General features: G+C 49.6%; 2 protein-coding genes across 10 annotated transcripts in view; both read right to left on the bottom strand.

Annotated features, from left to right (window-relative positions):
• Positions 1-15,348, bottom strand: part of CLSTN1 (calsyntenin 1) — a 523,112-nt gene that overhangs the window by 126,913 nt on the left and 380,851 nt on the right. The gene's annotated exons all lie outside the window — the stretch shown is intronic.
• CTNNBIP1 (catenin beta interacting protein 1) overlaps positions 1-15,348 on the bottom strand; it is a 53,146-nt gene that overhangs the window by 29,044 nt on the left and 8,754 nt on the right. For 3 of the 9 annotated variants that reach the window (XM_049712818.1, XM_049712814.1, XM_049712813.1), the window contains 2 exons: positions 8,936-9,105; positions 683-767 (listed from right to left, as the gene is read on the bottom strand). In XM_049712818.1, coding sequence (XP_049568775.1) covers positions 702-767; positions 8,936-9,105 — 236 coding nt within the window. In that variant the 3' untranslated portion in view covers positions 683-701. Of the gene's footprint in view, positions 1-682; positions 1,223-1,330; positions 1,562-8,935; positions 9,106-15,348 lie in introns of those variants that run through there. The other 6 variants (XM_004272369.3, XM_049712816.1, XM_049712812.1 and 3 more) reach the window with 4 other exon arrangements.

The raw sequence follows: 15,348 nt of genomic DNA, 5'->3' as shown, positions 1-15,348 counted from the left end.
AAAGACCCAGAGAGCAGGACATGCAGAAGTCAGACCCATTCTGATAAATGACTTTGAAAGCTGGCCTCCCTTTGACAGGCAGGGGGGGTGGGGTGGGGCGCCCAAATACAAACACAGCCACCTGCACTCCTTTTTATTTATAAACTTAAAGCTAATGCTGTTTAACACCCACACTTATGTAAATTGGAATATACGTTTATACCCAGGGTGGTCTACCACCTGCTTGTAAATGCTGCCTGACCTCAGGCTTGGCCAGACAACAGGGGGCGCCTATAGGTACACAAGCCACCTCTCCCCCATGGGTCCCAGCACTTGACTTTTGTCCATTTAAAAAAAAATGTGATATATTTTAGATGTTCATGTTTTAAAATGTACATTTTCATCTGTACAATGTTTACATTGCATGAAAATACAGTGCCATATAACTGTGTGACTCACAGAGCTTATATAAAATATTAATTCAGACCTTACACATCTTAACAGCCTAAAAGACATCAGCAGAACCACAATGCTCACTATTAAGAACCCACACAGCTGAAGCAATGAGCATTATCAGGGACGATGAAGAAAGGATATGAGATGTGCTAGCTTCATGGTCAGCCCTAGAGCCAGTACCCAAGGCCCTCTCCTCAACGCCGTTCTATGGCCACTCTACCAGACGTCCTTCCCCTGGGGTCCTTACCTGCTTCTGGAAATCACCTTCAAGAAAACACGTGCTCAACTGTGACGGGCAGGTTGTGGCCGGGGAGAAGGAGGAAGGTGCAGCCCTGTGGAAACACAGAACCCAGGTCACGGGAGGAGCCAGGAGGAGCCACGGCCAGTGCTGTGGGATATAGGCAGATGGCGGGAAGCTTGTGGCCAAGGGCCCTGCACGGTCTAGAAATATCTGTGTCTGGCCAGCCCAGAAACTTGCACCAGCACCCTGGGATAAGGTGCTGGCTGCAGCTATGCACTGTCATTTCCTGCCAAAGCAGGTCACTACACACCCTCCTCCCCTTGGGTTAGTCACCGAGGCCGACTGAGAGCCGCGCTGGGAGATCTCGAGGACCAGAATGAATCACTTCCGGGCAGCTGATGGGCAAGTCCTGCACCTGCCCGAGAAGGCATCCCACCCACCAAACAACACGACAAGCCAGGCACAGCTACCTCGGCGCTCCGCCCACTTTGTGCTCAGACTTGCATGGTGTTTGTGTGCCTGGGGAACATCTGTAGTTGTATATGGAAACATAAGTTTACATACACACACACACACACACACACACACACCCCACAGATTCAGATAATTTAAAACCTACTAGCCTGGCCACAGGTGTGCTTGCCCCAAACACACCTCTTCTAGGAATCAGAGAACATTCTCTTCTCTTCTTTGGCCTTCCACACACACCCTCATCGTCTGGGTCCTCTGCAGGTTGACCAGGCAGGAGGGAGGCTGCTAATGGTGGGTGGAGGTGCAGGCAGGGGGGCCGGAGTCTCGCCTGCCCGTGGCAGCCCGGCCACCCCTCCACTGCGGCGTGTGGGCCTCAGAGCACTTGGTTTAAAGGTGGACTCCTGGCTCTCAGCCCTGCGGTGAGGACAGATGTCTTTGGATAATTGAGAAACCTATTCTAGGGGACCAAGGGGAGCTCTGCAACCCATCTGTCTTCAGCAATCTCTGCTACTCACCCACCCAAGAGGCTGAGGAAAACGTGCTTTCCAGAGGAAGTGAGATTCAGAAGCCTCCCCGACAGGGAGACGCTGCTCTGACCCTGGGTCTCTGGTCTGCAGAGCCCTTAGACCAGTGATGGCCCTGGGATGGAAGAGCAGTCACCCGCCACTGCCACCCCTGCCACCCTCAGCCTACCCTACGGGAAAGACATTTACAACGATTAATTGCTCTTTTATTCCTCTAGACATCAAAGCACTGAAATACCAAGGATCCCTGGGGAACCTTCTACCCAAGTCCCCACATTCCTTCAAAAAGAGATGAAAAGAGACAACCTTCTCCCACTTCTGAGGGGCTTTAATTTTCCAACTACCCCAACAGCCAATTAGCCTACTACTGTCTACAGGGCTCGGACTGTCCAAGAAACAGAGAGGAACCTTGGCTTCATGACTTGAAGGAGAGGGCGCCTATGGGATGTGGTGGCTCCTGATGGGACCATCTGGGGACTCACACCAGCTGTTCCATTTGCCACCCGATGATCAGGTCAATGTTCCCAATTTACAGAGGAGGAAACCGAGGACCAAAGCGCCTGGGGCCCCAGAGCCGGTGGAGACAGTGAGCACGCTTCCGGAGCTGGACTCTGTTTCCCGTTCTACTCTGTCGATGGTCAGCTGTGCAACCTGAGGTCAGTCACTGCCCTCTGAGCCCTCCAGTTTGCCACTGGTCAAAAGGAAATCGGGACCTCTACCGTGTCCTCCCTCGGAGGATGCAAGGAGATGAGGGCTGGCTTCATGAGTATGAGGCCTGGGCACCAGCACAGGTCCGAGCACTCATAAGGGCCCTACTCTTGGTTTAATGCTCTCCTGTTGCCGTCTTACAATTCTGAATAACTCGTTTAACAAGGGGTCCTGCATCGGGTGCCACCAACTATCTAGCCAGTCCAGAATGAGGGCAAGGATGTCAAGTGCTCTCAACTGCCAAGGGGACCGTAACCTTAAGTAGACATGACATGGACTCAGGAAAGATTTACTAGAATAAAACCTCTCTAGGTGAACACAGCCCTGTGTCAGGCTCAGGAAGCAGGAGATACAAAGGTGGGGCTGTGACACTAAGCCTGCCTTCCAGGAGCTTCCAGAATGGCTGAGGAAACCACACTGCACAAGGCAAATGGAAAACAACACAAATAATATGTAACAATGAACCAAAAAGATAGGTCAGGTTAAAAACACAAACACTTCCAAGAGTGCCAACTGCACGTAACATGCCGTGCCCAGCACCTCCCCCTGAGCAGCTCAGAGGTGAGAGGAAAAAACCCAGGGCCTCGACCCAGTGTAGTTAAGTGGCAGAGTAAGGGGATGTGCAAAGCTCTGTGGCAACACAGAGGAAGGGGAGGGACCAGCTCCTAGCAGAAGACCCTGAAACTGGGTCTTGAAGGATGAATAAAAGGAGTTTGCTGGTAGAGAAGATGGGGAAGCGCGCTGCAGGCAGAGGGAACAGACATTCTTTGAACAAACAATTACTGAGCATCTGTTTATTATATGCCAGGCCCTGTGCTGGGCATTGAGGATACACAGGCGAGCATGCTTGTGATAATGACTCCCAGTGAGCAGGGGAGACAGGCTTGAATCAAGTCACACCCTGGTAAACAGAGCCTCAGATGGTGATAAATGATGGGGGTCAGGGGTCGGGGATGGTAAGTGCAAGGTGCCCTAGGACGCGCAGCTGGGAGTCTGACCTCGCCCTGGGGGCAGGCACCCTTGGAGGTGACTTCTGAGCTGTTACTCAGGTCAGGAGGAGCTGGGTTGGGGGACACACACACACACACACACACACACACACACACGTAAAGGTCCTCAAACAGGAAGAGACTGGGCCTTTGGGAAAACTGGAGGAAGAAGGTGTAGCTGAGGCCAGGGAGGCAGGTGAGGGGGCTCAAGGTACTGGACCACATGGGTCTCGGGGGGGGTGAGGAGAGGTTCAAGCGGGAGAGTCGGGTAAAGCCTGAGACCCCTGTGGCTGTGGCGTGAGGGCTGCGGTGTGAGGAGAGATGGAGAGAAGCTGGAGGGCAGGTCCCTGCTGGGCCAGGTGAGGGCCGGGCTTGGGCTGCGGGGTGACGGAGAAGGGACGGTGAGGGTGGGAGGGCTTGGGACACTTCGGCAGGTGGAACTGCGGGACAGGAGCAGTGTCGGAGCCTGGACTGCACTGCGGCTGCGGGAGGGGGTGTGAGTGTGACGTGCCAGCTGCCGGTCTGCTGGTGACGGCCCTGAGGACAGGCCAACAGCTGGGGCTGGGCTCCCAGGGCCACGGAGAAGCCCCTGGGTGGAAACAGAGCAGGCTCGTCCTTCAGATGAAGTCGGTATCACCGTGCACATCCACAAAGCGTTCTGGAGACGGAGTCAGAACGTGGTAACTGACCAGATCCGGGAAACGTCTGGGGCACTTCTAGGAGATGCTGCGCTGGATGGGGCAGGGGGCTGGGGGGGCACTTTGGGAAGAAGGAGCGACATGGGTGACGGCGAAGAACTGACATCCTGGCATGTCACGTACCAGCCGTGTGGCCTTGGGGAACGCATTCATCCATGCAATCAACAGACGTTCTGAGCACTTACTGGGACTGGGATACAGCAGTGCAAAAACAGGCCAAAGTCCCTATGTACATTCTAGGGAGAAGGGAGAACAGACAAAATGAAATAAACGAGAAGTAATCAGTGGGTAAATAACCTAGTAAGGAGGACGGAGATAGGAACTCTGATAAAAAACCAAGCTGGCTGAGAGGAAAAGGAGGTGTCAGTGGTCAGGTGAGCAGGTGAGCCAGGGGAAGCCTGGGGAAGCTGGACTGGGGCCCTGGGCACAGTGGGAGGGACACCAGCGAGGGGAGGAGGGGGAGGGGAGCAGATCAAAGGAAGGATAAGGGTGGGGGTGGTGAGGAACACGACCTCCTTCCATGTTCCACGTGCTGCCCGGAATGCTTGGTTTCTCAACCTCAGCACTAGTGACATTCTGGACTGGATACTTCTCTGTTGCGGTGACTGTGCCACCCATGGGAGGTTATTTAGCAGCATCCCTGGGCTCTACCAGCCCAAAGCACCTCCCCCTTGGTTGTGACAACCAAGCATGTCTCCAGACTTTGCCACGTGCTCCCTGGGGGGTAAAGTCCCCCCCAGGTGAGAACACTGCTTTAAAGAAACAGCTGACATACATTCTGGCTCGCTGTTGGCCGGGCGCTGTTCTGAACCCTCCACGTATATGAATCATTCAGTCTCTGCAACAAGCATCCCTATAAGGTTTTACAAATGAGGGCACTAGTCTATGCTCACCCAGCCAGCCCGTCCTAGTCCGTTCTGGGGCAGGATTCGAACCCAGAACGCCCAGGCTCCCCCCCACCATGGTACACTGCTCTCCAGTAAACAAGTAAGTGGACAGAAACGCGCTCAGCAGAGGAAGGCAGCCCTGAGCCTCATCTGCAGCCCGGGCTGAGAGTCCCACTTGGGGTGGCACCTCAGGTTCCCCAGCGACATCAAAGCTGGGGCACCAGAGAGAACTTCCACAAGCTCCACTCTCAGTAATTAAACCGCAACCTCCCGGACTCTAGGGCCTCGTGAGCAACCACCTTAATAAATAAATTCCACATTTTGGCCTCCTCCATCCAGACCCAGGCTCAGTGTTCTTGAACCGCACTCCACCAGCAGGAGCAAAACAGGTGTAATGACGGCTCTGCCGCTCAGGACACAGCACCATTCTTAGGTGATGAGCTTGGGATAAGGAATTTGTCCTGAGGTCACCAACCCAAATTCCAGCCTGCCCCAAAGCTCCTTCCTGCTCTGTGAAGCCAGGTGAAGTTGCAGAACAACAGTGATAATTACTGTGGTTGCGAGAGCATTCCTAAGGGCCAGGCACAATGTCAGGCCTGTTCAGCACATGGGGTCCTCACGACAAGCCTGCAAGGCAGGAATTATTCTCATTTTATAGATGAGACAACCAACGCTCAGAGAAGATAAGTAACCTGCTCAAGGCCATGGAGCTAACAGGTGACAAGCCTGGATTTGAAAATCCACGCTTTCTCTCCATCCTATCAGCCCCGTCCAGTTCAGAAGCTGATAGAAACATTAGCCATTTTATTTTATTTTATTTTATTTTTTTGGCCACGCCCCATGGCATGTGGGATCTTAGTTCCCCAACCAGGGATCAAACCTGTGCCCCCTGCACTGGAAGCACAGAGTCCTAACCACTGGACTGCCAGGGAAGTCCCATTAGCCATTTTAACTGAAATTGAAATGAAAACCCACTTTACAGGGAAAAGACAAGTCAGAACCCAAAATAACTGCTAATCAGAACATGAAATAAGGCAGTATAAGAACTAAATACAGGGAATGGTTCTTGATGGAATCCAGGGAGGGGAGAGGTGAGGGAGTCATAGGCTGCTATTGGGCAACTGGAGAAAATTTAATAGGGAGTATTTATTAGATATTAGTAGTGTATCAATGTTATATGTGTTGAATGTGATGAATATATTGTGGATACATTGGAAAATATCCTGGTTCTTGAGAGATACAGGCTGAGTATTTAAGGGTGAAATGTCTCAATGCTTGCAACTTACTCTGAAATGGTTCTGGAAAAAAAGTGTGTGTGTGAGTGTGTGTGTATATGTATGCATGTGTGTGAGTATATGTGCGAGCATGTATATGTGAGTGTGTATGTATATATCAGTGTGTATGTGTGTGTTGTATGTATATGTGTGTATGTGTATATGTGTGTGTGTTTGTATTAGTGTGCATGTGTATATGTGTGTGTGAGCGTGTATGTGTATATGTATGTGTTATTGTGTATGTGTGTATGTGTGTGTGAGCGTGTATGTGTATATGTATGTGTTGTGTGTGTATGTGTGTTTATGCATGTGTGTATGTGTGTGTGCTTGTGTTAGTGTGTATGTGTTTATGTGTGTGTATGTGTATATATGTGTATGTGTATATGTGTATGTTTATGTGTGTGTATACATGTGTACGTGTATATGTATGTGTTTGTGTTAGTATGTGTATATGCGTATGTGAGTGTTTGTGTGTATGTGTACATGTGTGTGAGCTTGTATGTGTATATGCATGTGTTTGTGTTAGTGTGTATACGTGTATGAGTGTGCTTGTGTGTGTGTATGTGTGTGAATGTGTTTACGTGTATATGTGTATATGTGCGTGTTTGTGTCTGTGTATATGCGTTTGTTAGTGTGTACGTGTGTGAGTGTTTATGTGTATGTGTGTGAGCGTGTATGTGTATATGCATGTGTTAGTGTGTGTATGTGTATGTGTGAGTGTGAGTATGAACAGAGACAGTACGTGCGCAAATACGGCAAAGGTTAACACTGGTGAATCCAGGTAAAGGGCACAGGTGTGTTCACTGCACTATTCCAAGTTTTCTGTAGATTTGAAATCAAAATTAAAGGTCAAGAAAACACTAAAAAGCCCCTGGGAAGTGGGGTCGCAGCAGGAGAGGCTTCAGTTGCTCTGGAGGCCCCAGGGCGGCCCTCATCTGCGGGGGAGCAGCTGGGAAGCCCAGACACCAATAGGCCCTCCTCCCCGGCCGCAGGTCTGCTGCACAGGAGATTCCGGAACTCTCAACACCCACCCTCCCAACACCTCCTACCTCAGAGCTGCCACCTGCCCCTTCACAGCAACAGGGCACTTTCTCTTCCAGGTGTGAGCCGCTCTGATGAAGGCCCTTTGGTGAACTTCTCGAAGCATTAAAATCAAATCCACATGACATCATTCAAAGCCGCCCAACATCCAGAGCGCAGCCACCCTGCCTGGCTGCCCAGACAACAGGGGGAAAGGCATCAACACAGAAAACCAGCCAGCCTGGGGAGGGGGCTTCGGGGTGCACCTTCCTTTCCGTGGCCTGACTCCCCTCGGAGAGAGCCTGCCAGCCACTCTTGCACATAGAGCGTCACACAAACCAGAGGACATGGGGGCAGGCACAAACCCGCACGCTAGACAGGAAGGGGCTCCCTCCACTGCACCCTCGGGCAGGGGCGGGCAAGCAGCCCCTGGCCATCCACCATGGTCCCTGCTTGGCGCTGGTTCTCAGATGGGGGCACTTGGCAATGTCTGGAGAAAGGAGGATTTTTGATTGTCACAACTGGGAGGATGCTCCTGGGAAGAACCACCTACAGTGCACAGGACGCGCCCCGTCCCCCCAGCCCCACGGCCATAGTGCCGAGGATGAGAAGCCCTGCCGGGTGGCCACCTTCATTACCACTTGCACCAGGCTCATTCAGCACCTCCGGCCTTCACATCTGCTGTACCCTCAGCCTAGAATGTTCCTCCCTATTTACTGTTCACTGTTCAATCGTTACCTTTTTGAAGCCTGTGTTTGCACACTCACCCAAATTTCCTCTACTCAAAGCACTGCACAAGCACTGCACCTGTGTGTCTGTGCCTCTATTTCCACCTCCAAACTGGAAGCTCTCTGAGGGCAGGCCACAGGGTGGTTTAAGTCCTTCGTGGGCCCAGGCAGCCTTATTCTCACAGACATATTAAAATGGACCCAGGGACCTCCCTGGCGGTCCAGTGGTTAAGACTCCGTGCTGCCAATGCAGGGGGCCCAGGTGCGGTCCCTGGTCAGGGAACTACATCCCGCGTGCCACAACTAAAGATCCTGCATGTCGCAACTAAGACCCGGTGCAGCCAAATAAACAAATAAATAAATGGACCCATATCTCTCATTAAATAGAATTCTCATATAACTCCTATGAGTAGAGGGAGCAGATACTTTTTCTTTTCAGGTCTCCAGTATTTTTGTGGACCCTCGAAAAGCTTGAAGACCGTAGGCTCTGTGCTGAGGAATCTGGTGGGTTCCTGCTGCTGTCAGTCACATCTGGAGTCCCATGCACAGTTAAGTGAATGAACAGATTTCAGATTCACCTGGGAACCACGAAGGAAGCCCCCAGCCTCAGAATGTCCTCACCTCAGAGAACCTAAGACATCAAGGAACTGAAGGAGCCTGCATGTACAGACTATAAATGTTGATGTAACTGGATTGGTAAAAGGCGTCTGTTTAAAACTTCTGGGGACTTCCCTGGTGGTCCACTGGTTAAGACTCTGCGCTTCCACTGCAGGGGGCCCGGGTTCGATCCCGGGTCAGGGAACTAAGATCCCGCATGCGGCACGGCCAATAATAATAATAATAAAAGCAAAAACTTCTGGTTAAAAAAAATTTTATCCTGTGATTTTGGCCTGATTGGTAGAAAAGGTCACCCAGAGCTCACTGTCTCTTCAAGTCCTTTTTACAGCTAAGCAAGAGTACCTGGCAGGCCTGCTCTGACAGCCTCCGCGGTTCAGCCAGCACAATGCAAACAGGAAGGGAACACGGAGCCGGGGGAAGTTTCCTCGGCTGCACTGAGACACTCAGATCCCGGGCGAAGTCCTTAAGCTCTGTAGTTCTTACCGAGGGACGTGCAGGTGGCGGTTGTATCCCTGCACAGTAGGGGGACAAGGACAGAAGGAAAGAAAGGCATCTTCTGACCTAATTTAAAAAGAGATTCTTTTTTCCTTCCCAGAGAACAGCTGGAGCCCTGGAACCTGGCCAAGCCGGAGCCTGAGACCTGAAATCAGGAACCAGTGCGCCTACAAAATCCGGCTCTGGATTTTCCTCTGATTCAGTCTGACCTTTGGCCTCTTGCAGGTTCCAAGGGGGTGGGTAATGCAGACTCCAGAGCCCTTGTCTATTTATGAGTGGATGTAAGGGCAGGCACTCCCAGCGCTTGAGCGGGTGCAAGCACCGCCTCCCACTCCTAGGCAGGCTCTCTCGAGCTGGACGGCCTTCACCGCGGGCTGAGCGGCACCTGGCAGTGTCAAAAGCTCACCTGTGCAGGCTGGTGGCAGAAGGACACCTTTTCTCTCCTGCGACCTAGATCAACATCTGAGATGCCCCCAGCGTGCTGACAACCCACCACCCCCCCCTCAAAGGGAAAACTCAATCTGCATTGCTGGTCAGCCTTCTTAGGGATCAGGCTGAAGTCAAATTGGGGCCGGAAGGACCAGTTCCAAGCCTAATAATCCCAGGGAAGGAGCCTGGCCAGGTTTCACTGACCTTGGGTCACCTCCAGAGAAAGAGGCCAGAATGGAAATTTTAACCCACGGAAGCTCCATCAACCCCACCGCCCACAGCTAGGCCAACTCTTGCAGGGTCACCATTTAAAACGTTAATTAAATTGGGAAATTTAAAAGTTGTTGTTTTTTGGTGGCGGGGCTGTTTTTTTTTTTAAAGAGGAAGGGGAAAAACTGACACAGTGCTGTTTATTTATCAGGAGCTACATAAGGTCCCTTCACTCAGAGCCAGATGGGCTCGTTCACACCAGCCTCCTGCCGAAGGGGACAAGCCTTGTTCTCAGGGGCAGGCCCAGATAAGGCGGCCCAGGTCTTCCGATGCCTGCCAGCAGGTGGGCTGCTCAAGGACCACTGCCCTCTCCAGCTCTGCCCCCACTATCCCTCCATCCCTTCCCTCCGTTGAAGTCTCCTATAACTGGTTCAAATAAATAAGTTTCCCGGACCAGGCTCACTGTATCCCCTCAGAATGGGGCCAGAAAGGCCTCCAGCTTCCTGTTGCGAGAATTAGGTCCTGAAACCAATTGGGCTGCTCGCAGGGCAAGGGCTCAGTCTCCCTGGGGTGGCCTCCAGAGCCAGCCCACTCCTCACTGCCCAGCTCTGGGGATGGCTGTCCTCAGGACCCAGCTGAGAGGCCCCAGGCCTGGCTTCCTGGGTGAAGCTTCTCATAAACTCTTAAGAACATAAGTTTTAGGATTACTGCCTCCTCTTTCCTATAGGCTTTCAGCGTACAGGTACGTGTTAATTTGCATAAAAATAAAGCTATGTTTGTTTACCTCGAACACATATCCATACTATTGCAATACACTGCAAGCATTCATTACACCCTCATGTCACATAAGCCACACTGTTTGTTTGTTTGGATAACTGCTTCTGCTCCGTGACACAGGCCGTGACCTTCCCTCTCCTTTCCCTCCAGCCACCTCAGAACAAAAAATAATCCAAGGAAGAAGGAAACCTCCCCCTAAGAGGCTGCTGAACACTCAGTTTCCTTCCTCCCTAAATGTTTAACAAGCTAATAATCAAAATAAAAAAGATTTTAAACAGAGGCAACTTCAGAATCTACATGTGTTCATTCCATTAACTTGCTGGGGAAGTAGCATGAAGATGAGAACTTCTGATGGGTCACAAAACTCATCCAGTCTGGAGACAATGACGCTGGAGGCTGGAGGGGAAGGGAGGGATCAGGGAAAATGCACAGGCTCTGAGGAGACGGGAAAACACAGCGCCCCAAACAGCAGGAATCCACCCACAGTCACCTGCTCAGGGCCAGGGCCACCGTGGAAGAGCTCAGGAGAGTGGACAGAAATGGATGGGAGGCCTTAGGGGCTGTGTAAAAGCTCTAAGAAAGAAACTACCCCCAATCCCAGGGGGCTGCACACAAACACCCAGACCAGTGTAGGGGAGGAAAACTTTTCCCTTCTTCCCTTTAAGGTCTTTGGTTGGTCTAATAATTAAATTGACAGGAGACATTAACAAGAGAAAAACAAATTTAATTTCGTACATATGGGAGCCCCAAAGATATGTGGCTTGAAGAAGTGACCAGAGCAGGCATCTTTTATATCTTTTAGACAAAGAAACGATAAATTTGTGAAGAATTGACAAGACAAAGAAGCTTGGGCTTAGGGTAGTAAATTAGTGAGGAAGTAACAAGGTTTGTTTATACAGCCTTCTCAGCCTTGAATCCCCTGTCTCTGGTGATAAGGATGCCTTCTACCCCCTGGTACAGGGAAGGTACCTTTCATATGGGAGATTTATTTCCTGCTTTCAGGGGGATAAAGGAGGGTCAGAGGGCCCTTCTTGCACTGGCTGTTTCTCAGGAAACTATAATTCAAAATAATCAATATGCCAAAGTGGTATATTTTGGGATGGCATATTCTGCTCCCCACCCACTCAGCATGCCCAGATAATCCAGTTCAGAAGCCAAAGCCCCATCATCCATTTGTAATGACATCCTCCACCCCGAAAGCCATGAAACCATTAGTCACCAAGTCACAGAGAGGGAGAAGCAGCTCCCAGCAAAACTGGCCTGCGAGCGCTCCCCTGGCAAAAAGACTCCTGGTTTTACAGGCCAGCTATTCACCTCAGACTGTCAAATTTCATAAAATGAAACCCAGGACCTTTCACAAGCCCATATCCACAAAATGCAAGCAAAATCTGACCTCCTGCAAAAACTCTCAGTTGAGAGGAAAAAGCTTATATGGAGGTTCGGGAGAGAGAGAGGTTAGTTACACTACACATTAGTTTGATGGTATTCCTGAGGATTAAGACTTTAAGTCTCAGAGAACTAAACTTCCTTGCAAATTTACCTGGAGCACATGACACAATGTTAAAACAAAACAAAAACAGAAAATATAGGCACCAATGCACTGGTTCTTACCTGCTTCTAGAAAAGTCATGTAAGTCTGCCAGAAAGATACTCAGTCATAAGACTTCCAAGTCCCAAATAGAATAACTCACCCAAAAAAGAAGTTCCAGGACTTCCCTGGTGGCACAGTGGTTAAGAATCCGCCTGCCAATGCAGGGGACACGGGTTCGATCCGGTCCGGAAGATCCCACATACCGCGGAGCAACTAAGCCCATGCGCCACAACTACCGAGCCTGCACTCTAGAGCCCACGAGCCACAACTACTGAGACCATGTGCCACAACTACTGAAGCCTGGGCGCCTAGAGCCCATGCTCTGCAGCAAGAGAAGCCACCGCAATGAGAAGCCTGTGCACTGCAACAAAGAGTAGCCCCCGCTCACCACAACTAGAGAAAACTCATGCACAGCAACGAAGACCCAATGCAGCCAAAAAAAAAAAAAAAGAATTTTTTTTAACAAGTTGCTGAGCACTTAAATTTTCTGTCTTTTATTATTGTTTTTGAATATTTTTTAACATTTATTTTATTTATTTATTTTTGGCTGTGCTGGGTCTTTGCTGCTGCGCGTGGGCTTTCTCTAGTTGTGGTGAGTGGGGACTACTCTTCGTTGTGGTGTGCAGGCTTCTCATTCTGGTGACTTCTCTTGCTGCGGAGCATGGGCTTCAGTAGTTGCAGTATGCAGGCTCAGTAGTTGTGGTGCACAGGCTTAGTTGCTCCACAGCATGTGGGATCTTCCTGGACCAGGGCTCGAACCCATGTCCCCTGCATTGGCAGGCAGATTCTTAACCACTGTGCCACCAAGGAAGCCAAATTTTTTTTTTTTTTTTTTTGGCTGCAGGAGCTCAGTTCCCCGACCAGGGATTGAACCTGGGCCACAGCAGTGAAAGTGCCGAATCTTTTTTTTTTTTTTAATTTATTTATTTGGCTGCTCCAGGTCTTAGTTGTGGCACGTGGGATCTTCAGTTGCGGCATGCATGCAGGATCTTAGTTCTCTGACCAGGAATCGACTCAGGCTCCCTGCATTGGGAGCATGGAGTCTTAGCCACTGAACTGCCAGGGAAGTCCCGAAAGTGCCGAATCTTAACCACTAGAGCACCAGGGAACTCCCTCTCTTTCATTGCTATTAAGAAGCAGTATTTTCCTACATGTATCTTTTTTTTTTTTTTTTTTTTTTTTTTTTGCGGTACGCAGGCCTCTCACTGTTGTGGCCTCTCCCATTGCGGAGCACAGGCTCCGGACGTACAGGCTCAGCAGCCATGGCTCACGGGCCTAGTCGCTCTGCGGCATGTGGGATCTTCCCAGACCAGGGCATGAACCCGTGTCCCCTGCATCGGCAAGCGGACTCTCAACCACTGCGCCACCAGGGAAACCCCTACATGTATCTTTATGCTTTTGTCTGTCTATAGGATAAATCCCTACAGTCTTTGTTGCTACAGCAAAGTGTACATGTGTTTAAATGTTTAATATTTTGCCAAGTTGCCCTCCATGGACATGGTGACCTTTTATGTGCCCCCCAAAATGGTGCAAGAACACCTGTTTTCCCCCATACCTTGGCAGAAGTTGATTTGTTGCTAATCTGATAGGTGGGAAGTGGTATATCATTATAGTTTTAATTTGCATTTCCTGATGAGGAAATAGAGCATCATTTCAGATCATTAAGAGCAATCTGTTATGTTGTTTGCCCATTTCTTTCTTGGGTTGGCAGTCTTCTTCTTGTTGATCTACAAGTGCTCTTTATATATTAAGGCAGTTTGTCCTATGGCTGTGATATTTGTTACACGTATTTCCCCAATTTGTCATTGTTCTTTCAATTATATTATTTTATCCATGTAGAGTTTTGATTTTTATGTAATCAGATTTTAACATCTTTTATTTTATAACTTACAGATTTCATTTCATATTATTTCCTTCTCCCACTGTTTTCTTTTAATATACTTACTATTTTGTACTTTTAAAACTTTGCTCCATAACTGAGTGATCCACAAACCCAGCCTCACCAGAAGCGGGGCAGGTTGGCATTGTGTGCCTCCAATGGGACGTGGACAACGTCAGCTACAATCATTTCTCACCAAAATGTTCACCTTTACTCCAATTCTAAGGAAAACCAGACTAATAGTCAATAGTCCTGGACTTTAAAAAATGTTAATGTCGTGATAGACAAAGAAAAGCTAGTGAACACTCTAGGCTAAGGGAGAGGAAAGAGCTTGGGAACCTAGTGAAGTTGAGATCTTCAGCTGGATCCCAGATTAAAAACTGGTGCAGGCCAAAGTGAGGGGCGTGGTTGGGAAAGTTGGATGTGGGCTGTATATCAGAGAACACTGCTGGGTCAATAGTAAATTCCTTGGGGCTGAAAATAGTATTGGGATAATGTCGGAGCATGGCCTTAGGAGATGCAAAGTATCTGATACCTGCAACTTGCTTTTTTTTTTTTAATAAGGGCAGCTCTTCAGCTTTCTTTTTTTAAAAAAATAAATTTATTTTTGGCTGCATTGGGTCTTCGTTGCTGTGCGCAGGCTTCTCACTGCGGTGGCTTCTCTTGTTGCGGAGCACGGGCTCTAGGAGCATGGGCTTCAGTAGTTGTGGCACACGGGCTCAGTAGTTGTGGCTTGTGGCTCTAGAGTGCAGGCTCAGTAGTTGCGGCACATGGGCTTAGTTGCTCCGTGGCATGTGGGATCTTCCCGGACCAGGGCTCAAACCCGTGTCCCCTGTATTGGCAGGCGGATTCTTAACCACTGCGCCACGAGGGAAGTCCACAACTTGCTTTCAAATCGCTCAGTATAAGTATAACCAATCAAAAGAATGCCAGGGAACCATTAAAAGGAGTGGGGTAGCTGTAAATGACCTCAGACATTAACTTAATGGCTCTGTGCCTCAGTTTGCTCATCTGCAAACTGTGGACAATAACAGTCCTTAGTTCACAGGTTTGTTGTGAGGAATAAACGCATTAACATAAGCAAAGCACTTTTAACAATACCCAGCACAGGGGAAGTGAAGCAGTATTAGCCAAATGATGATGATGATGATGGTGGAACAGAATGAGTTCCAGTACTTACCGTGAAGTGAAAAAAGTAAGGTGCATGACAGTGTGTATTACAGTGTGGAAAAAAAATAGTGCACGTCGGGCACGTGTGCAGTCAGCGCGTACCTGATGCACTTGTACGTGTGTAGGAGGTCTCTGGTTAAGATGCACAAGACATCCACTAACAGGTGTCTTTTTCGAGGCGTCTCTTTCAGGGAGGGAGGAAGA

This window comes from Orcinus orca, chromosome 1 (genome assembly GCF_937001465.1).
Source record: "Orcinus orca chromosome 1, mOrcOrc1.1, whole genome shotgun sequence".
Taxonomy (NCBI): domain Eukaryota; kingdom Metazoa; phylum Chordata; class Mammalia; order Artiodactyla; family Delphinidae; genus Orcinus; species Orcinus orca.
Note: the sequence above shows the minus strand (reverse complement) of the source record. Positions and strands in the feature narration are given on the sequence as shown.